Raw genomic sequence first — 23,779 nt, 5'->3', positions numbered from 1 at the left:
GGGGTGAGTGGAAGGTGTGGGGACTCTTTTTTAAAAAGGAGGTGCAGGTGTGGGCCTGCAATACCCAGTCCAATTGGAGCAGTTGAGGTCAGGGGTGCTTATCTCATGAAGAGCTATTCATAGTCTCATAAAACAATTTTATAAAACAGTTTTAATTTTTTTCTGCAGTATTGCACCAATTAATTGGGGCATGTTTGTTCATGCTACTCAAGAGTAGTAAAAGAACATATCTTTAGTGTGTGTGGACTTATTTTTTTCTGCACAAACAATTTTATTTTTGATAATGCGCCTATACACTGTACATTCAGTCACTGTGGTATATATAAGCATAGCTATTTTCATACATAATCTGATAAAGTCCTTTATTTTACAATATTATCTGTTTCCAGGTTGGAAAAGGGTTGGAGGGGGAGGGGGGATTTGAAAAGGACTATCAAGTTACACAGAGAAATAGATAAATACCCCACGCTTTTTTTTTCCTTTTTGTAAATCAGGCATTTATAAACAAGAAAGCATATTTAATTACATAAAATAGTTCTAGAATAGGAGAGTAAGTCATAAAATAGTTAGCAGCAGCAGCTGGGGGACAGGGAAGTAACAAAAAAATGCTGTAAAGATTTCGTCTATTAATAAACTTGCGCCATTATCCCCTCAATTAAAAACTTGCTCCTTAGTACTCTTCCTTGCTTTAAAAGACCTCTCTATAACACAGAGACTGCTTGGGGATGTAAGGGGAAGAAATGTCAATTTTCTTTGCTTTTACTAATAAAACAGTTCACAATGAATGACAAAAATATGCAAATAATGGGAAGGAAGTTGAACTGACACTGATTTTTTTTTTAATAAGAAAAAAAAGTTTCTTTCTTTATGGTTGTTTTTTTCCCCTAACAAATTTCCTTGGTTTTAAAAACACAACTCTTAAAACAAGACAACTAAGTAAGAAAAAGGTTTTGAAAAAGTAAACACCACCATATACACGTATTATACAACTGCAAAATGAAAAAAAAAGTATTTACAAATTAATTTTTTTTTTTACATTGGCTAGTTCTGTTGGAAAAAAGCAAGATTATTATTCTGTTAGCCTGTTTCATAGATATAAATGTCTTATTGCTGTTGGTATTCTTCACCTGCCCTCCCCCCCTTCGTTAAAGTCTTATTTGAATATCTTTTATAAAAAAGTGAATTAAACTGAATATACAATTACCTAGATTATATATATCTATATATCTATATATATTTGATGTATTTGGAGAACTGACAGCCGATGTAATAAAACACTTCTTCTCCCCTTTTTGGAGAAAACATCTTAAAGGAAACGGAATTACAATTTGCGAATTCTGTTCCAGTAAAAGGATCATAGCTATAACTAGCTTAGGTTAGCAAAACAAGAGCATTATATTCTACAGAATTGATAATGCAGTTTCTCTTTCCTGACCAGCCCCTCTGCACACTTTGGAGTAGGGGGTCTGCTGTGAACAAAAAAATGTTGCATAGGCAGCTGTTTCCCCATTCACTTCAATGGGTTGTGCCCAACTTTCCATTTGGAAGAACCCATTAAAATTGATGGACCTCTGTTCTGATGTAACACTGGATATAAACCAATGTCAGAGACATGCATGTTCCATGCATACATTGGCTATCATGGGTCCGGGGTAGGGGGGAGCCCAGAACTCTCATGCGTTGATTGGGAGCCTCTAGTTTGGATTGCTTTTTGTTTTAATTACCTTAACTTTGTGTTTTCTACATCTAGCTCTCCTCAAACCTTGGCTACTGATCTGGAATACTAGTGACCATGCTGCAGTGTTCAGAATATATATTTATACACAGTGGGCTAGGAACTTCTCCAAGGTAAGCCCCATTTGTTGCAATGAAGCTTGAGCAGAAATTATTCTTGGTAGGTTGTATTTGTTAACTGATGGCAAGAGCTTGAGGTGGGAAACGTCCCAAACAGCTGTGAAATGGCTGAATTTTCTGTTACCCTTTTACTGTCTGACTTGGAAATCCCTTAAACAGGACTTTAGACACATGGCTGAAAAGATTAAGAGCAAAGATGCTATCGAATCCACATGGATGCACATGCTTCCTTCAGATGTTGGATACAGACTTGAGCTATAATCCAACTAACCTAGGGTTAAGTCCTACTGAACTTAATAGGACTTACTTCTGAGTAGACATGCACAGGATTGCACCATATTTAGTGAACTAAGTCCCAATTGAAATCCAAATGACATGTGTCATGGCTTAAATCTGGATGTGACAAAGGTGTCTTTAAAAAATGATTCTTCACTCACCTAATGAGATTATGTTGTTTTGCCTCTATCTGCCTTTTGTCACAAAGATTCTCTCCCCCCCCCCCCCGTTTCAACACTTACTAGACAGTCTAATCTTAAAACACTAGCAGATAGATGTTTCAAGACTGATCGGTATGTGGGCACAGCTGTACAAATTGCAATTATTTCATCAAGGGTTTCAGGAAAAATCAGACCAGGATCAAGGTGTTAGAAACACAGCATTTGTTGGTATTAATACTTGACACCTTTATACTAAAACAGGCATACACTTAAGTAGTTTTATGTGCATACCTACATAAGATAAAGTGTGAATGTAAGAAACACAATTTTAAAGCTGCTTATAGTGTTATAAGCATACATTTCACAGGGAGTTATGGATGGTTGCAGCTTCTTGTGGAGTATATAATTCAGCAGCAAAGTTGAGCTTCCCTTTGCATAGTATGTGGAACGTCCCTTAAATCAGCAGGATTGCAGGCCCCATGCCCTGTTACAGAGAAGGATGCAAGAGTGAAATTCTGGTGGACAGATGCAGTTTAAATCACGGGACCTTTCCTTCCTTCTGTTTTAAGCTATTGCAGAAGACTACACATAGTTCCGTGTGGTTGGTGCTGATTATCTTTTTCCTCTTTGATAAATTCAGCTCCTTTTCACTTGGTGGGCTGGGGGTAAAAAGACAAGCTTGCACTGAAGTTGTATGCCCATATAAAAAAGATGAGACATGATGCAAACTTCAGCACTTTGCATTTGGTTTAGTACTACGATTGGTAGTGGTAGCAGAGGCTTCCGAAGAATGAGCACGTGCCCAGGCTGTGGGTTCCCAATGCCTTTCCTGTTTGTTTTGACAGGGATAGCTGCTGTAGCCTAGCCTCAAGGTTTGGAACATTTACACCCATGAAGAAGGAAAGGGGGCAATGGCTGTGCTGTGGCGCAGTGGGCTTCTCTGAATCTGTGCACATGTTTCAATGAATCTGGCAATGGTTTTTAGGGTTTGTACCTTTCACGCTGACCTGCTGGTCAACGCACCAATTTCACTTCCTAGAGGATTATAGGGAATGTCCTAGAATGTGCCCCTAAGTTTGCTAGCAAGACCAGCTGCGCCTCTGTCAGTAAGTGTGTGTCATAAAACATGGGTTGTGGCTGTCGTGGTTTAAGGCCCCTCTGTTTGTCCTTGGGACTACAGCTCCCATCATCCTTGGCCATAGGCCATGCAGGCTGGAGTCAATGGCAGCTGAAGTACAACAGCTGGAGGGCCTCATGTTCCCCATCCCTGGCATAGAGGAAGATCAGTATTGGAAGGCAAGCTGCTTTCACAGAAACTGGTTTGTCATTATCATCTTGTAGAATGACCCCTGTATTCCCAGAATTAGGGTTTGTAACACCTCTCCCTGCTGAAAGGAGGGGTGGCTGGCCAGGTGGGGAGAGGGACAAGCAGCGAGCAGCAGCTTGTCCCAAGAGTGAAGCTGAATCGCCAAGTGTAGGTTTGAGCCACTGAAGACAGCTGTGCATCAAAACTACGCAATTTTGTTGCCTCTTGAAGGAAATAACTGCAAACTTAACAAAAAAGCATTATAGATCTTGGAAATTTATACGACTGAGAACAAAACGAAACAAAAAAAAAGTTATGCACCTTTACGTTAAGACAGTGATAATGCCCGTTAATTAATATATATGTATGGCAAAGATTTTAATTCCATGCATATGGTTTTTTTTAATAACTGCAGAAAAAACATACAAAGCAAAAAAATTATTTTTAAATCCCCATATTAAAAAAATAACTGCATAAACACAATCAATATTCCGTTTGCATTGCACTTTAAGATGGGAGAGCAGATTCCACTCATTGGATACGAGCATGGGCAAGACCTCAAACGCAGACAACTTCGTATCATGCAAATTAGTCCGTATATATCTGTTGCTTTCTTGCTCCCCATATTTCAATTCTAAGTCACCTGATTTTTCTAATATAGCTTCCTTTTAAATTTTTTTCCTGTAGCAACCCCTACCCCCACCCCCACTAAAATGTACTTTACTTCCTCCTTTTTCAATGTTCATGCTTACAATGGCTATTAGAATGGATAATAACAGCTTTATTTTTAATACAACTTTTATTTCCCCCCCTAGTGTACTGTAAAGTCAATACTTTAATTTTAGGACAGACAGCCGCATTTTGGTTACAGGAAAAGGATTGAATTGCAGAGTTCCCTTCAGTATTTCAGAACGCAAATTGGAGGAGAGAGAATCTGTTAATTTGGGATGGCTTTTCCCCCCAGTTAAGGATTTTAGTAAACTGTCGCCCTTAGTAAACGGTTTGCTCACCATTCCTGTGAAATGATTGTAAAAATAAAATAAAACGAACACGAAAGACTTTGAATCAATACCTCTGTATTGGCAGGGAAGAATGAATCAAAATATTGCTCACTCCTGCACTGGGGCGGTTTAGCCAGGACCAGCCGCCATAGCCCTGTCGCTGATAGGATGGCATCCCTGAAATCCATGTTGGAATGCTTGTGTGACACAGATCTCAAGCAACCATGAATCAAGAAACACGTGACCTGCTTGATTGCCAGAGAGCAAAGGTAGGGAATCTGAGCCTATGCTGCTTATATTGACACCGAGCTCTAACAATTGCAGTTCCGTAACATTTCCTACCTGCCTTATTCTCAAAAGAGAGGGGGCAGGTCCTGGAGAAGTGTAGAGTTATAAACTGTTCCTTGCAGATTTGATTGCTAACACAGTGGACAGTTGGTTAAATCATAAGGGGAGCAATAAAGGTGGAGGAAATAATAACGAAAACTGTAGTTCTTAAAAAAATAATGCTTTTCAAGAGGAAAACAAAATCCAGTGGGTACTAAGTGTTGGCCCCAAATCAGGTAGAAGAAGCAAAACTCCCACTGGGGATAGGATTTTTGCCCTGAGTGTGTTTACTTGCTGCATATTTCAATATTCAGTGGGAAGGGAAGGAATTGCGGCACAGATCCCAATATTAAAGTATTTGTCACATTAAAAACAAAAGACCATAAAATCCCTAAAGAATAAGAAATGTAGGCTTATTCACAGCAGCAAAAGTCCTCTTTTTTGTCTCTTTAATACAATGTTGAGCACTCTCTGTGGGCCACACTGAAATCCTTACACGTGATCCTGGGCAAGTCAATAAAATACTGAAATTTCTGGGGTGATGATAACATGGGGACGAGTTCTCTGGGAAAACGGAAGGGTTTCCAAGCAGACATGCCACTCTTTGTTTTTTCCCACTTATCTTTCACAAGCAACTTCATGTTTCAGCCGACTTTTGTCTTGTGTTTTCTCTGTGTTTCTTGCTCTCTTTATATATTCTTCTATCCGTTTCTCATAATTGAAGTGCTCTGGCGTTGAAGTGAGTCTTTAAAACACATCAGTTAATAACAGACATATATTTATATATAAAAAAAGTTATGGCGTGATTTACAAACACTGAATTTTAATAAGGCTGGGTTCGTTTAGGATATAGTTCCACTCCTACACCCCACTGAAACATACAAACTACCCCGCTTCCCCTCCACTGACTTTCCTCTTCTTGGTTCAAGCATGGGGAAAACAAAGATTTTAAACTAGGAAAAAAACCTAAATTTGAAATTCACATAGAAATCCCCTGGATTGAAACGGTCATGGCTTATTACTGGGCTTTTTCTGACGAGCTTCTCTAAGGAAGAACCCAACATCTGTAACAATTTGTCATTACAAATCAGGCATTGAAAGTATTTTCTCCCCTCCCTGTTTATATATATATATATATATTTTAAAAAATCTTGTTAATGGTTATAATACCATGTCTTCATGACTCAATTGTTTTGTGTTCTTAAATAGCTTATAACAAAAGGGTTTTGTTTTTTTCTTGATTCCAAAGTGTTCCCAGAAAGCAGCCCTCGTTGCTTGTCTTTGATTTCACATGGATGCTGCTCGCCAGACGGTATAATTTTTTTAATAATTTTTTTTTTGCTGCGGACTCAAAAAGTAGTTTAGGTTATAAACACTCTTCATGTTATAGGCACAGGAAGATGTTGTGCTATATGGATTGAAAAAAGAGGTGGAATTCAGTGCTTCTGTTATAAAGAGTAACATTTGCCCTCCAATGAATAACAAAGTCCATGTTTACCAGCACACGCCAGGGCGCGGACCCTCGCCCCTGCGCCTCTCCCACACACTCTCTCCCTCACTGTGCATATTATTTTATTTTATTGTCAGTCTGGCCTACAAATTAGACCCCATGTCATTACGTTCTTCAGCGCTGGCCTAGTTGTCCATATCTTTCATTGTGTGTTCACTGCCGGGCAGATCACTCTGTTTAGGCCACAGTTGCTCCTGAAGTTCCTTGACAACCTTTTCCAAGTGTTCCCGTGCTTCCCTCTCACGCAACAGATCAGCACGCAGCTGTTCTCTGTCCGCCTCTGCATGCTGGAGCTTCACCTGCAGGTCTTCAATCTAGAATGAATGAATGGATAGTAAACTAGAGATACCTGGCTCAGTTCAAGGCATTAGAACTGACGTATGCAGTGGTACCTCGGGTTAAGAACTTAATTCGTTCTGGAGGTCTGTTCTTAACCTGAAGAGGTACCACTTTAGCTAATGGGGCCTCCCGCTGCCACCGTGCGATTTCTGTTCTCATCCTGAAACAAGTTCTTAACCCGAAGTACTATTTCTGGGTTAGCGGAGTCTTTTAACCTGAAGCGCCTGCAACCCGAGGTACCACTGTAGAACCTTTGGTGGCTCGGGACCAAAGTCCCTAAAACCAACTATCTTGGACCCTAAAAGCCACATGCCAGTAGATATGTGGGGTCAGCGGCAAGCATGGCGTAAAAGTAGGGCTGCTGGAGGGAATTGGGTTCCAAGAGACCAGATTGGGAGGTCTGCAATCAGTCCAAACCTGGAGATCCCCACTCTTGAGTTACAGATAATACAGCAACACAGTCCAAGAGCTGCAACCTATCCGTTTTTAGATCAAATGCTAAACTATGTACATAATCTATACAGGAAGGAAAAGGAGGTCGCTGAATGCTTGTCCCACCATGTTTCCAGGATAGCCAACACAGTGTCCTCCAGATGCTGCTAAGCCAGCTGCACTGTGGCAAGAGACCTGAATCTTTTTCTCTGCTTACCATCTCTGCATCTTCCCCCACCACTCAAAACAACACTTCTGCAGTCTTGGACCTCTTCCAAGTCATTCAGCTCTGGCCACCTCCCCTCTAAAACTTCAAAGGATGAGCAAAAACGTGGCAACGTGATTACTTCAGAAATGAATATGCCAGACCTAAATCCTGACAAATGAGGGGGGGGGGGAGTTGCAGGGAAATGGCAAGGATGTAGCTGTGCACTAATTCCTTTTGACTGCTTTGAAAAATCACAGGTCTTCATTCCTTCCTTCCTCCCACCTACCTCCAACCTAATCTAGACTTGAACATCCCTGATGCTATTTCTTAAGACTGAGACGATGAGCAGAATTAGAAGCCGGGGAGACAGAAGGCAAGCACGTCTAACACAGACGTCCCACGTCAACATGGCGAATGGGAGGTAAGACAGAAAAGGCTTCTGGCAAGATTATTAACAGAAAAAAACCCAAAAATTCACCCACACAAACTTCAATCCTTTCCTCCCTTGAGAGAGAAAAAAAATCCAGATGTCAGAAGCAAAAGCAACCCTCTGGAGCAGAGCAAGTTGGAACAAACGGGTGAACCTTCAAAGCCTAATTAGATGAATGTGGGGTTTTTTTTAAAAAAAAAAAAGGCTTCAAACTTTGTGGAGCCCCACCCACCCCCACAACACTTCAGCTAAAGTGGAAGTTGACACCCAGCACATGAAGCTCTGAATCAGATTATGTTTAGTCTGGGCATCGCTTATCAGCGAGACGTCCCGTGATGCGAGGAGAAGGAAATTTGCATCATTTCCTGCTTCTCTGCCCTTGTAAATTTGGCAAGCCTCACAAAAGGGACCGCTCCCCTTCCTGTTAATGAGAGGAGGAGGAAAAGTAACATTTAACAGGGCTTTTGTTCAGAAGTTGGCTTCTTTTTTTCTTTAAAGGAGTTCTTTAACAATTTTTTTGGTGTACAGAATGACAACACTTTAAACTCTCTTCACAGAAAAGCCCACATGTTGCTATTACATATGAATTGATTTTGTAAAGCATGTCCTGGCATTTGTACTTCCCAACCTTACCTGGAGATGCCAGGAATTGAGCCTGGGACCTTCTGCACACAAAACAGGTGATCCCCACTAAGCCTGGACAATGTATCAATACATTGCCCAGGACCGGTATGAGAGCTAGAGTGCGATGGTTGCTTCACCCAGTGGTATATTGCGAGTCAAACCACTGTCACTCCTGAGTCACTCTGCTACCAGTGCCCAGTGTGAGAAACAAGCTGCAGCCGGGTGCTGGAGGCAGAGGGACTCAGGAGCAGCAGTTTCACTCGCAATATACTGCTGGGTGAAACCACCATTGCATTATGGTCCTCATCCTGCTAAGGGAGGAACAGCTGATGTAGTTTGTCCCGTGGCTGCCCGCACTTCATTTAAATTTCTCCGCTGATAGGTGCACAGTGGCCTGCCCCTCAGCAGAGAAATCTAATGGACTCCCCAGCTCACCTGCTGCAGGGTGCAAGCCAAAGACAGGGTGGGGGCTCTGTTAGGCTTATCTGTTGAGGAGCAGGCAGCCTGGCAGCCCCTCCTCCCACACACATGCAAAGGGACAGGCTTCTCAGCTGATCAAGCTCCCGACCCCTTTGGCTTGTACATGGCAGGTGGGTTATCTCCCAGAAGGAAGTGCTGAGGTTGCTTGATGCTACCACCAGGCCCAATGCTCAGCAAGGCACGGATGGGGTGGCTTGCACTCTGCACCTTGCAGAGCGATGCCAAGGTTGCAGACGAAGTCCCTCCACTCCTGGCATTGGGTGGCAGCAGCAAGCAGCCCTGGCTCAGACAGGTTTAAACATTGCGATCTATTGCCAGTTTGCGATGTTTGCCTGGTGATACATCTCAGTGTTGAAAAGCCGACATTGCCCAGCCCTATTACCTATAGCAGAGCTTTCCACACTGTGTGTCACGTGAATGCTCCCCAAGCTCCTCCAGGGGCTAGTTTAACCTCTGGTTTGCTAGTAAAACTGAAGTGCTATGTTGTGAAATGATGCATGTCTAAAAAGTGTCACCAACATGAAAAGTTTGGAAAGCTCTGCCCTATGGTGAGAAACCAAAGACTGCTTTGAGGCCAAAATGGCATCCTTTAAAGTATCTTTCAAAGCCTTTCTGAATATTTAGCCACAAGAAAAGCTCCTGCAAAGTTTTGGGCAAGAGCCTAGAGCTATGTGAGGAGACTCTCAAAGGACCTGTCCTCACCTGGGCGGAGTATTTGGCTCTCAGCCTGCCTGCTTCACACCCCTTGTCGCACACCCGGACTTGTCTGGCTTGCTCCAATTCCCGCTTTAGCCGTATCCGTGATTCGTTGGCCTCCTTCATTTTCTTTTCGTTCTCAGCTCGGAGGCGCTCAATCTCCTTCCTTAAGTTGCGCTTGGCTTCTGTTGCCTCTCTTAGCTTTTCCTTCTTCGCCACACGTAGGAACTCAAGCTCCTGGAACAAGATGGAGGCATGGCTTACTTGATAAACACAGCCTTAAAAGTGGTTGGAGGTGGCATGGGGAGTAAGAAATATATAACTGGGCAAGAGCTTTAACATTTCAGAGGTGGTTGGAGGGCAAGTTAGAAAGGAACATTGGACTTTAAGCATGGTGTGCCTGCTATTGGCAAGAACCACATAGATGTGTTCACCAGTTCCTAGCCAATGGAAAATGAAGATATCTTATTCAGTAGCATGGAATGCCATAAGTGTTTATATGCAGTAAGGAAGAACGAATACATCACAGAATTCTGGAAGAATCTCGACTTTTTTCAGACAGTTCTAGAACATATTACAGGCAAGCACTTATGGACATTCTGATAAGATTTGAGTTAGGTTGTCAGTATTGGATCTGTATATGATTTGTATATTTCCTTTTTTGTTTGTTAAGCTAATGGTCTTGTCTATTGATTATTTTAAGTGCTGAGCCTCCAATGGGAGGGATGTTGTGTCCTGGTTGGTGGGGGGAGACATTTCTCTACAACAGGGCTTCTTGAACTATCTGATGTGACGGACTGGCAATTATTTTTTTCTCCAGGGTGCCAAGGACCGGTACCATATCTGAAGCGTCCCACCCAACCTGGGCTGTGGTGGAGTCACCATGAACCAGCAGCTAATGGCTCACAGACCAGCATTGGTCCATGGAACACCACTTTGAGTAGCACTGCTCAACAAGACCTTGCCACTGAGACAGAAGAAGAGCCCTGCTGCATCAGGCCAAAGGCCCATCTAGTCCAGCATCCTTTTACTCACAGTGGCCAAACCAGAAGCGGTTCCTAAGCACAACAGCATTCTCCCCTTCTGCAGAATGCAGCAAATGGTATTCAGAGGGAGAACAGAGCCAGTGGAAAAGCAGAGGTCAGAGTTAGGTGATTAGTCCAAATGGAGACGTTTTTCATATTTATGTGGTCCAGCATTGGGATCCTCTCAACTTCTTTATGGTTTACGCATTTATTTTAAAGTTTTCTCCCTTTTATTGGGAGAGCGGAGGGGACAGCTTCCATTCATTCTTTGCTTATATTATGACTGATTAGTGTTAAAAGGGAGACCAGTGTTGCATATCTCTTCCCCTCCCCTCCCCTCTCCTTCCTATTTCCAGATGCAGTCCTTCCTTTGTTAAGTAACATACTGCATCGGGGTCATGGGAAATCTCTCTCGTCTGACAACCTTATTTCCTAAGCCAGAACTTGTTATCCTAGCCTGTGCTGTTTCCCAGCCATTCTGCATGAAAAGCCTTTGCCCTCTCCACAACAGAATTAATGGAATTTGGGGACAAATACTAGGCTCTTAAGTTCACCGTACTCTTCTGCTCAGTTTAGGCACTGTTAAAAGTTTTGCTTGGCTGAGCAGCTGCCACCTGCTCTGCATCCTCTGACTGCTCTCAAGGAACAGGCTCAAGGTCCTTCAGAGAGAACCAGAAAGCCCAGGAGCAGCAAGCAGACTACCACCCCACGGATCCTCCTTTACACCATGAATGGGTCCCATGAAACATAAGGCCCCAGAGCACAATCTAGGTTTTCTGTGGCTCTGTTCAGCTGTAATATTAAGCCATAAACCACACATGTGGAACCTCAAACTTTGCATGCACTTGCAAGCTGTCTGGGTGTTTCTAGTTTGCTGTTCTTTTTTTAAAAAAATAAACCAACCCGTTCTTGCCTCAGAAGTATTGTTTTTACTTGTTTGGAAATGTATTTTTAACTGCAACTTAACCATGATGGCTATGTTCTACCTCCACTGCTAGGAATCACAGGTGAGGAGAGGAATGCTGTTATGTTCAGGTCCTGCCTTTGGGCAGGTGTGAGAACAGAGAGCTGCATCAGATGGGACGACCTTAAATCCATCAGGGCTGCTCTTACGTACGTACTTTCAGAACCAGAAGGACGTTTCAGATAGGGAGAGAGGGTTGTATCCACTGTTAGTCATACCCAGAACATATCACTTGAAATTAATGTGCATGACTAATTTGAATGAGGCCACATCCACACTATATTTTAAAAGCACTATTACATCACTTTATCAGTCATGGCTTAGAGCATCATGAGAACAACAGTTTGTTAGGTGTGCTAAGAGTTGGTAGGAGACCCCTCCTCCCCTCACAGAGCTCAACATCTCAAAGTGGGTTGACAATCAATCCCTCTTCCCACGGAACTCTAATAATTGTAGCTCTGTGAGGGGAGTAGGGTGTCTCATAACAACCCACACCCTCTTAATAAACTACAGTTCCCAGCATCCTTTGGGGGGGGGGAGCCATGACTTAGTACTTGCCTGTGTAGAGGGGATAGAGGTGGGTGGGGATGCAAGCCACTCATTTTGCCTTATGATGCTTCCATATGGCCTTACCTGGTGTAGGCTGCGTTTGGCCTGCAAGGCAGCATTCAGTTTTTCTTCCTGCTTCACTCTCATCTTTACAACTTCGTGGAGGAATTTCTCTTTGGCTTCTTTCGTGTCCAGGCCACTGTCCAGGGCCTGCCTGAGGTGCTCCAGCTCAGCCTCCAAACCGCTGGTGCCACTCTGGGGCTCGGCGTGACTGGCGACTTCAAAGACGTTGCTAGTAGTGGGCGGGGCTTGCATGCTGGGCGAGCTCATGTCCTTGGCTGAGCTCGAAGAAGCGAAGGATGGGGAGGAGAGTGAGGACAGAGAGGAGGTGACTGGGGAGGAGAAAAGAAACACAAAGGCGGCAGTCCCCCCGCCGACAAAAAGAACATTAGAAAGCTAAAAATCACCTGTGTGTCTGGCTTGCAGAAAGGACATACATAGAACCCAATACACATTGTACCCAATCAGACCATTGGTCTATCTAGTAAGCTACAATGGCTACCCAGGGTTTAAGTCAGGGGTCTCTAACCACTGAGCTGCTTTCCTTTTCTTAAAGCAAAACGGGGACAAGATAAACTTAGAATCATAAAATCACAGAATTGGAACGTACCCCATATGGGTCATCTAGTATAACCCCCAACCATGCAGGAATCGCATCGGTTCCCCATCCTTCCATCCCTCCCCATGGCAATGTTCCCAAGGAAAACAACCAGGGAAGAATTAGAAGAAAATAAGAAATGAAGTAGCATGGGGTAACTCACACTTACATTCTTCTCGAGTCTCTACTTCGATTTCTGCTTCAGACTCCTTTTCTTCTTCTGCAGCAGGGACAGCGGCAGGAGCGGTGGCGACAGCAGCGGTTGGCGTAGGTTCGGGAATGGTTGGGTTTTCGGCGACATGTTTCCTTTTCCTTGGTTGGGAGGGGCTGTTCAACGGCTCACTGCTCCGAGTTGCTGCTGGGGCACATGGGGGGTTGCTTACGATCTTTGGCTGAGGCGGGGGTGGTGCAAGGGCCACATTGGGGGCCACGGCATTCTCAAAACTTTTGTATGAATACAAACTGCAGAGGGGTTATAGGGGGGTTGGAAGGGAGAAAAAGAAGTAACACCTTCAGTGATGGAACACACACTACTACATTTGCAGGCTCAGGAGACATCTGCATGCATGGGTTTTTATACAACTCATCATCAACGCAGTGAACCAGGTACAGCAGGGACAGAAAAATGCAGTTCTTTAGATGTTTGGGGGCTACAACTCCCATCAGCCTCACCCAGCACAGCCATGGGCCAGGGATGGTGGGAACTGAAGTACAGCAGCATCTGGAGGGCCACAGGTTGCCTATCACTGGTTTGTGCCATTAATATCCCATACCTTTAGCACAATCATATTCTAGGAGGCTAGCAGAAAGAAATAATGTTGTGTCCAACTAAGTCCTGCTCAGAATACACCCACTGAAATTAATTGTTCCACGTTAGTCATGACCATTAACTTCAGACAGTCTACTCTGAGTAGGACTAATGCTAGATACAACTCATAGTTGCAATATGTAAACATTTACTGGGGCAAATCAGCAGCCTTTTCTGTAAGGGGCCTGAACCAGCATATGATATAAATTGCTTGTGAGCAAATGACGCTGATCCTATGAATGTTTACTCTGGCATTCAGTCCTACTTTCTTCAGCAGGATATAGATAGATAGATAGATAGATAGATAGATAGATAGATAGATAAGATATAGATATAGATATATATAAAATTTAACTGTTTTCATAAATATAAGATACACATTAAAAGTACCAATAAACACCAGTTGCTAAAGAACAAGTTAGCCTTAAAAAATTCTAAATAAAATATTCAGTTTTAAAAATACACGTCAAACTTACATATTAGGGTAGACTTGCTTGAACAAAAATATTTTAGCAAGTGCCAAAAAACTATACAGGAAAGGTGCCTGCCCAATATCAATGGGTAGGGAGCCGCAAATTGCCGCCACATCACCAAATCAATTACTTGCTACTCCTACTCTCGAGTAAACCCGCTGAAGTTAATGGACAGGACTAACTTGGGTCCATTAATTTCAAAGGGTGTAGAGTCTTGAGTAGAACATAGGTAGACACAACCGCTTACAAATGTGGAATGGACATTACGTGTCACTTGTAAAAGGAAGCTCCGCAATGAGATTACAGCCTTAACTGGCTTAAGATGAGCTGGGACTCAGGTTATTGTGCCACTCTTTCTGCTTCCTCACCTGTCTCTGATCAAAGCAGGGATGTGGTTTGGGAGGTCTTTTTCGTTTGCTGAAACGGCGGGGGACCAGGGCCGGAAGGCAGAGAGGCGCTGTCGTGGATGCATGCAACCAATACTCTGCTGGAGCCAAAAAGGAAACAAAGAGGAAACAGTGAGATACACACAATTACATGTTTGTGAGCTGTAAATCTGGTATAAGCTGCTGGGGAGTGGGGGGGGCGGAGGCTTGAAGATCCATAGGGAATAGGAGGCATTATAAGTCCATGTGAAAAAGAAAAGGCCTAGCCAACAAAGTCGTACACAGGGTAAACCCACTGAAATTAATGGGCCTATGTTTGTTGTGTCCATTAACTTCAATGGGTCTACTCAAAGTAGGACTAGCAGTGGATGCAACTCAAGGAGTCTAGTACAGTCTTAAATTTCATTCTGTTGCTGGTTTTAATTTTCCACTCTTAAATTGCCCTTAAAACCGAAAACAATTCAAGTACAGTGGTACCTCAGGTTACAGTGCTTCAGGTTACAGACTTCGCTAACCCAGAAATAGTACCTTGGGTTAAGAACTTTGCTTCAGGATGAGGACAGAAATTGTGCAGCGGCGGCGCAGCAGGCCCCATTAGCTAAAGTGGTGCTTCAAGTTAAGAACTGTTTCATGTTAAGAACGGGCCTCCAGAATGAATTAAGTTCTTAACCCGAGGTACCACTGTATCAGTGTTTAGATGTACCAATGGTCTTACTTGACAGCTTCCTATATTCCTAGTTTATTAGATCATTCTAATTTTTTAAAATGTGATGTATGTATATATTCTGCAGCCACCTTTTTGTGGCAAAAGATTCTTACTGCAACCTTATCCTAGTTAGAAGAGAAATATCTACAAAAGTAACTCCTCTGCGGTTGTTCGTTTTAAATACCAGTAGATCTAAAACTAAAATAGAGGGTCCAAAAGAGAAACTGACCATGAATTAAGCAAAATAAAAAATGCAGAAGAGGAATTTGTCTTTAAACTCAATGGTTTAAAGTCCTACTGCCTGAAATTAATGGTTAATCATGTCTTATTAATTTCAGTAAGTCTATTCTGAGTAGGGCTAACAGGATGCAGCCCATTGTACAGGTGTTTTTCTTTGGAAACAGCACCTAATTAATGTATGGTGTCCTTGATGAAATCTTTTGGGGGCCCTTTCTCTTTACAGTCGTGTTGGAACTGCTCATATGTGGTTTCTTCACCACCACCCCAAGTAGAGTAAAATAAACGAGATTTTTAAACCAAATTTCTGGACTATGGATGTAGGAAACGAAGGAAGCTGCCTTTAGTGTCTAGGCTGACTGACAGTGGCTCTTCATGGTCTCATGTGCAGAAAGGGCTTCCTAACCACCTGCTAACTTTTTCTTTTAGCTGGAGATTGAATTTGAGGCTTTCTACACACAAAACCCCCTTCATGGATCACTGCCTTGTTGTGGCGAAAGGGCTTGAATAACTCCAGGAAGCTATGAGCTATGCCGTGCAGGGCCACCCAAGACGGACAGGTCATAGCCAAAAGTTTAGACTAAATGTGATCTACCTGGAGAAGGAACTAGCAATCCACTCCAGTATTTTGCCAAGAAAACTCCATGGACATAAAAAAGGAGAAGCTTTGAGTAGAAAGTGAGCGTTTCCGAGGCATGCTCTGGTTCATGGGCTCACAGAGAGTCGAACACAACAAAGATGACTAAACACAACAACACACAAAACAACCCACAAAACTATGACCAGTCCCCTAAAACTCACCTTGCTGGATGAATTGGACAAGGACCGTAACCAACTAGACTGCTTCTCTTTGTCACCAATTATTGGAGACTGCAAGGAGTCATCTATTTTGGGTTTCTTGGGAGCAGGAGGATCAGATGGTACCTGAAAAGAAGAAAGAAAAGATTTACTGGCTTGAATTTGTATTCCAGTCATTTTCCATTGCATTTTTAGATATTAAACATAGTTCAAACCACCACTAGTTGAACAGGAATACACCCACATGGGGACCATTATCTGAAGAGCAAGGAAGTGTCTGTTCTAATCTATCCTACGAGCTCACAACATTATCTCACAGGATGCATTGTTACAGGTACTGTGACTAGGACTGTTCTTTCCTTGTGGACTCCAGGTCACGGGTGAACTATAGGTAGCACACAAAAATTGTACATTGCTGTGTGAGTCCATTAGAAAACACCCTAAAGGCAAGCTACAGTTATACCTTTATCAGAACCAACAAAAATGTCACAGAACAACTGAGGGCATGTGTTCAAGCTCACAGAGGCGTATCTACATACATTAAACCATGGTTTAGTGTTATATAACGGAACACATACAGTCTTTCAACAGTTTTTTGTTTGTTTTTTAACCATCCTGGGTGTTTTCAACTTCTATAAATGATTCCTGTCCACCCAGATTTGGGAAAACACTTTAAAATTCATTTCTAGCTATGTTTCCTGGGGAAGGGGTTCAGTACCACTTGACAGAAAACTGATTGGTTTCCCCAAAGCTCTGTGACTGACCTATGTAGTCCTCCAAACTTTAGAACTGCTTTTTAAAAAAGCTAGAGGTGAGAAACAAAATTTCTAGTATATGTTAAAAGACAAACCATTTTAAAAACATATTCTTAAAGAAACCAAGCCTATAAAATCAAAGCATTCAACACTACCTGTCTTTTCCCCACTCACCCCCAAATCAAATTTGCCTGCTACCTTGTTTTCTAATTGTATGCAGAAAGGTGAGTTTTTAAAGCTGTGGTTTTGAATTGGAAAGATTATTTTAGATGAGAACAGGGCAGACTTTGTTATTCTGTTTGCAGTGGTTGTTATGCTGATGACTTCACTGCGCCGCAGCTGCAGGCAGATTCTGGTGGCCTGTTGCCAAGATCTGCTTTGCCTTTTCCACAAGTTGCTCTGCTCGGCCTATAAATCACCCGCAAGCATAAGCAAGCCCTTTTGGCCGCCTGGAACCCTTTTCTCTCCAGGGACACCAGAAGATGAATTCCAAGGGCCCCAATGTGGCTTTGCCAAACAGATTGGTACCTACTGGTTGAACTGGGGCTCTGAAAAAAGCCAGAAAGCCAGCCAGTACAAACAAGATCACTGGGTAGGAGAGGGTGGGTTGAATGACCTCATCGTAATTGCTCTCTCCCCCTACCCTTCAAGGCAGGGAGGGAAGTGTCAATTCCATTTCAAGACCATGCAGTTTCTTCTCATGAAGGGATATGACTGAACATGGAGACAAAGAGACCTATGCTGATAATGATGAGCCACCCAGAGCCCCACAGGTGTGTGCCGGGATGCTATTCTTTTTTCTAAGTGTACTTTCCGGCTCCCAATATGAGCACACAAAGTGGTAGCCCTGTGTGCAGAGTTAACCCTAACCATCCCCGCTACTGCCATGCCAATTGCCAAATGTGGGAGGATTTGCAAAGTCCATCCTTTTCAAAACTTCATTTCTTTTAAAAAAAAACCTGATTTGTTTTTGGGCTACCTCAAGAGTGGCAAGGGAACTTTCTGAATCTGTGGATAAGTCAGCATGACTGGAGCAATAATAGTAATAATATTGGTGAAGGGGGAGAAAACTTCCTTCTACTTTTGCAGTTTCTGCCTGTGCAAGAAACAGTGACAGCATCTGAATGATATTTGGCAAGCACTGACAGATCCCAGCCCTGTCCACTGGGGCTGCAAAGTCAGGCTGGGAGGGGACCTGGAATGAGAGGCGGACACAGCAGGTGCTTCAACTCAGTACAGAGATGTGTTTCTTTCTTGCCCATTCCCCCCCCTCACTTTTCCCCTCCACCCTCTGCTCATCTGCAGAAAGAGTATTTTGTGCAGACTCGAGACAATCAATTGGGATGGTTAGAGTGTGAGTGTTTGTGCTGGGGGGTGGGGGTGGGGCAGGAGCCCTGGCACAACAAGCTGAGTGAAGTTTTAAAAGCACGCAGCTGTAAGAAATAGCTAGTACAAAGTGAGGCAACCTAAATAGATTTGCCGAAAGGGGGATGGAGTGGGGAGAATGATAAATATATTATCTTACAAAACACAAACTCAGTTCCTTGCTTTTCCACCATCCCTCTGATCAAGGCAGAAAAAAGGGAAATAGACCTGTCTGTCAATACTATGTTATAAGAGCGTCAGTCTGGGTGGAGGGGTCCCCCTCCCCCAGTTTGCAGCATGCATCTCTCATGGGAACTTTGGAAACTGCCATTATCACATGGAGTCAAGCCATTGTTCCATCTAGCTCGCTCAACACTGTCTACTCCGATTGGTAGCAGCTCTCCAGAGCTTCAAGCAGGGGGCATTCCCATCCTCCACCTCGAGATGCCAGAGATTGAACCTGGGACCTTCTGTATGCAAGGCAGGTGCTCTGCTACTAAGGTACACAGCTTTTTCTCCCAGCTTATGCCACACAGTGTTAGAAAATTACCAGGTGTCATGAGTGTTTTGCAGCTGGAGAGGGTCCAATTGCAATTACATCTCTGGTTGCCAGGCTGGCGACTGACATCTCCATCTGGCTGGCCCCCCTAGCTTTCTTAAGCAGGTAAGCAGAAGAGCTTATTTACTGCATTTATATCCTACCTTTTTCTCTAAGGAGTACATGGTTCACCCCTCCCATCTCAGTTAATCCCTACAACAACCCAAGGTTGCCCAGTGAGCTTCATGACTGAGTGGGGATTTGAACCTGAACTCCCAGGTTCTAGTCAGACACTCTAACCACTACACCACACTGCCTTTCTAGAGTATTTCTGCTATGGGGCAGGTATATAAATTAAGCAGGTAAATAAATATGGGGAAAGCAAAATGTCGCTTAGAGAAGGATCTGAAATATTTTCTTAAAGTCTGAATTTGTATTCTAGATTATTTGATTTGCTATTTTAATGTGTTGTAAACCACATATTTGTAATGTGTTATAAATCATATTTTTCTTTAAAATATAAAGCAATATAGAAATAAAATTAATGATAATAATAATAATAATAAATTCATTGTTTTTAAAAAGTGCTTTGACATTCCATTGTGGCAACTGTAACCTAGGTTTGTATTACAAAAGCCACCACCATGAGTCTAGTCTTGTGAGGCTGAAAGCTGTCCAGTAGTCACATGGACTGCATCAACAAATCTCCACTCTGACAGTTTTGGTTTGCAAAACCAAACTTTCTTGAGTGATGCATCTGCACTGCCTGCACACTCCTATGAATGGTGGTCTAGAAATACAGTGAATGAGTCGGCCTGGTCAATTATTTCTGTGCTGTCCTGGACAGCAACCAAGCATACCTATTCATATCAGGATTGGGGAGTAAAGGAGAAGATTGGAAGATAATAACAGCAACTTCTGTTCAGCTTTTCTTTCATGGCTGTGGAAGAATCTGACATCAAGAGATCGCAACCTTGACCTTGGTCATCAAAATAGTTTTGACTAATGCTTTACTCACTGCATCATAATGACTAGCAAATCTGTGATGGCACAAAGCTTTTGTGGACTAGAGCCCCTTTCACCAGATGCATTTTCCTGTCAATCACATTATCAAAGCCAACGGACAAGTGCATTCTCCATATTTCCAAATGACAATGGCAGAGTTCAGCGTTGCTGCAAAGTTGCTGCAATGAAAGCCTTTTACGGTACTTCCTAAAGCACTGCAATGACCTGGGAAGAGTTTACTGCAGGGCCAGCTACACAGTCCCATCATGTGTTAAATGTGCTTGTCTGGGTTCCAAAGAAACATGCAGCACCGTATGCTCAAGGGGGTTTGTTTTGGACTTGCTTTTCAAGAATAGAAGCCCCATTTTGCCACATGCCAGACTTCTTCTGAAACCAAGAACACTATCAAAAGCAATCTGTAGAAATTGGGTGTTCAGGCAGCTCAGTGTGTGTGTGTGTGTGTGTGTGTGTGTGTGTGTGTGTGTGTGAGAGAGAGAGAGAGAGAGAGAGAGAGAGAGAGAGAGAGAGAGAAATCTGTGTGTGGGTGTGTGGGTGTGAGTGGGTGTGTGTGAAATCAACAACCCACTGAGCATGCCTAAGCCTTTGAGTGCACAGGGAAGTAGCTTTTTGGATCCCAGCCAATGCGTTTTGAGAAAGAAACAAGTTGGAAGCCAGATATTTCACCTATGATTCCAAAAGGTGCTTCTTGAAGTTTTGGTCCCATCCATCTGAAGGTCATTCCCCATTAATCTGACTAATTTTGGCACTGGCCAAATAGGATCATGCTTGATGTGTCTGGCCAAATTTGCTAGCTCGGCACAGCACAACACTGCAGGAGCAAAGCCGAGCGAGATTGGTGGGAATAGATTTCTCACCCTCTGCTTCTCAGAACAGCCCCTCCTCCTTCAGGCCAAGCAATAATAATAAAATCAGCAGGCTAAGTGATAACAGAGCTGGCATGAGCACCTGCTAGTTTCTTTTCAGATGAATGCACCAGAAAAAATTTCAGCACCCAGCAGAAGTGACTTTTCAAGCTTAAGGCGTTCGGCAGTGTTATAGCTATCTCCCGAAATTCCCAAATGCCCAAGCATCAAACTATGACACGTTCACATACCAAGAGGCTTCCATTTAACAAATCAGCCTAAACAATCTGTACAGAAATACAAATGCAGCCAAACTCTGGGTCTATTGCAAGCCAATTCTACCCCATCCCTGAACTAATTTTCACATCATCTTGTGGAATGGTATTTTCCTGCATCTTGTGGAATGGTATTTTCTTACTCCTGGTTTTCCACTCCTTTCATCTATAACCATGCTGAACTTTGGGAACCTGTTTTATATACCACTGTGGGTTGTTTTCCTTGGGACTGAGTACAAATACTGCATGATTCGTAACAAAATGAATATACTAACAACACTGTGAAAGGGATACTAGTTTGTATGAAGTTTTTGCCTGTGTGGCAGCTTCCTTGTGTGAAAGCATTCTGGCTGGCACTTGAACAAAGCAGCTCATCTTTAAACTAATTTAGAACAATTTCAGCTTGTTTTTGAGCTGGATGTCTATAGACACTCCAGAACTAGGAGCATTTCCTGTACTAGTTGAATCACACACACACACGGAAAAGAAGCTCAATGAAAACACTACTGAGGCCAAGAAGATGGTTTCTGTTTGTGGTTTCCTTGAAGCCCCAAACCGCACAAGAAAACTGGGGAAAGTTTCCAGCTAATGTGGCCTGTCCTCAAGGGAATTATCCCATTATTTTCTGAAGCTGAAAATTTCTGTTGGGCATTTAATTAAAGTTCCTGCATTTCCCAGCAAGCTGCAACAAACTTTCTGGCTGGCCGAGATGCTTTAAGGTCAACAGGTGTGCTGGATGACCTGCTGAATCATCCTCTAATGCTGAAATTCAGCTTTTTTGACCCAGAACTATTCCCATATCCAATATGGGGGGGGGTGCATCTTAATTTAAGTGAATATATTGTGATTCTATCATTTCTCAATGACCATAAATAATGCCCTTAAGCATCAAACTGAAGTCTCTTATACACACCCTTGCCTCGTTGTCCTGCTTCCTTACTCCGATTTCCCAATGATTCAAAGAGTTGTGGGCACATGAATTGATCTACTGCTGCTAATGTCACAACAACATTCCTGCCTGCCTACAAAGAACAACCTTTCTGTGTTTTAAGTTACTGAAGTTCCTATGGGACATTAGAGGGGTTCTTTCCCAGGTGAGAACGTTATAGCTGTTCAAAGATCTTCTGACTTTCCCTCTCTCTCAGCTTCCAGATAATACCTCTCCTTCCCATATTGGTGAAACAGCCCAAAAGGTGATGAATAAATATGCACAGCCCTATGAGATGCTAGATAGGTAAGGCTCCATTTCTAACTGGCACCATTCCAAGGGTGATATATCCTCTTGTGGCTCCAGAGTGGTTTCCAATCCATGGAAGCATAAAGTAATTACTCTGCAAGCGTTCACACTAATCACAGTTTCTGTAGTTGATGTCTGGCTGAGAATATAGACTCCCCAGTGAGAAAGTGACTCTTGCAAGCTGGCAGAAAAGTGTGCGGAGGGAGGGAGGGAGGCTACACTTGTGGCTTTGAAAACATCTGACGAACTAGGAGCAGGTGCAAGGGACCCATATGCATGAGGTCTCCTTGGCTCAATTTTTCCATAGCAACCAGGCTGTTAAAGAAAAGAGCAGAGCACACATACCCCATATACTTCCCACCCAATCTTTACACAGAGATTGGACTTGAGTCTGGGTGCTGGACAATGAAGGTGAATGGAGCTGCCCCACCAATCTTAGTGTGTGTGCGCGCGCACACACACACACACACACACACACACACACACCCTGCCACCCAGCTGCCACCTGTCTGTCTTTTAACTTACAACCAGTCTATGGGGATGCCACTGGCTGTCACCTTCCTGTTTCTTAGTCTCAATGTTGCCTTTTCAGGGGGAAGGATGGGGGGCACAACTAGAATTAGTTGGCTCTGCCTGTCATTGGTTCTGGCTCCACCTACTGTTGGCCTCCCTAGCAACCTTGATAGGCAGCAGCCACCATCAGCGCCAGGGATTCACAGCCTAGCTCAGCAACATCACAGTCATCTCAACCACAGTTTCCTAAGGAACCAAAATGCCCTAAATTCACAAAGTTATTGTGAAGATACTGCCCCCTCCAATGCAATGCATTCCATCACTACAAGGGAGCAACTTAAACGCTGTTGCTATAGATCAAATATGAGAGGTGCTTCCCCACCACTACTCCACCCCCTATTCTACAAACTCTTGCAAATATTCAGTCCTTATAATTCCCGGAGATGCCATGAAAATAAATGAAAATGTCACTTGATAACAAATGCATTGTGGGGGTTTTTTGAGCTTGATATGCAACACCACAGAATACAAACGATGCAATGATGGTGCCCACAAGAAATAATGATGGCCACCAAGGTAATTAGGCAGATTCACGGTGGATAAGGCGATCAGTGGCTACTACCCAATACCCACAATGACTGTGTTGTTATCTCTACTGCTAGAGACAGCATGCCTCTGAATACCAGTTGCCCAGAATTGCAAATGGGGAAGAGTTCTGTTGTGCTGAGGTTCTGCTTGCAGGCTTCCCATAAGTGTCAGATTGGTCACTGCAAGAACAGGATGCGGGAGAAAGTGGGCCTTTGGCCTGATCCAGCAACCAGGAACTGCTTACGTTCCACATACTTATGTTAAAATGCCCCTAAATATAAATCAAAATAATTCCCAAATATTTTCAAAACACACTCAGGAGACCTGAATCATCATTTTTGGATTACTTGAAGATGAGAGCACTGCCGAACGTGCACAAGAACGTGCACAAA

At 43.2% G+C, this 23,779-nt stretch overlaps 1 protein-coding gene and 1 long non-coding RNA gene across 5 annotated transcripts in view; one reads left to right on the top strand and one right to left on the bottom strand.

The window, feature by feature from the left end:
- Nucleotides 1-247: 247 nt before the first annotated feature.
- SKI (SKI proto-oncogene) overlaps nt 248-23,779 on the bottom strand; it is a 151,401-nt gene continuing 127,869 nt past the window's right edge. The window contains exons 2-7 of one of the 4 annotated variants that reach the window (XM_083628668.1): nt 16,252-16,374; nt 14,490-14,605; nt 13,010-13,302; nt 12,267-12,574; nt 9,651-9,881; nt 248-6,749 (exon numbers count right to left, since the gene is read on the bottom strand). In XM_083628668.1, coding sequence (XP_083484794.1) covers nt 6,561-6,749; nt 9,651-9,881; nt 12,267-12,574; nt 13,010-13,302; nt 14,490-14,605; nt 16,252-16,374 — 1,260 coding nt within the window. In that variant the 3' untranslated portion in view covers nt 248-6,560. Of the gene's footprint in view, nt 6,750-9,650; nt 9,882-12,266; nt 12,575-13,003; nt 13,303-14,489; nt 14,609-16,251; nt 16,375-23,779 lie in introns of all 4 variants that reach the window. The other 3 variants (XM_083628666.1, XM_083628665.1, XM_083628667.1) reach the window with 3 other exon arrangements.
- On the top strand, nt 4,727-12,625 carry LOC310769581. The gene is made up of 3 exons (XR_014551701.1): nt 4,727-4,867; nt 7,717-7,835; nt 10,465-12,625. It is a non-coding gene; the product is annotated as an uncharacterized lncRNA (long non-coding RNA).

The sequence above is a fragment of the Podarcis filfolensis genome, assembly GCF_964270895.1.
Source record: "Podarcis filfolensis genome assembly, chromosome: 8".
Lineage (NCBI taxonomy): Eukaryota > Metazoa > Chordata > Lepidosauria > Squamata > Lacertidae > Podarcis > Podarcis filfolensis.
This window is presented reverse-complemented; position numbering and strand designations above follow the sequence as displayed.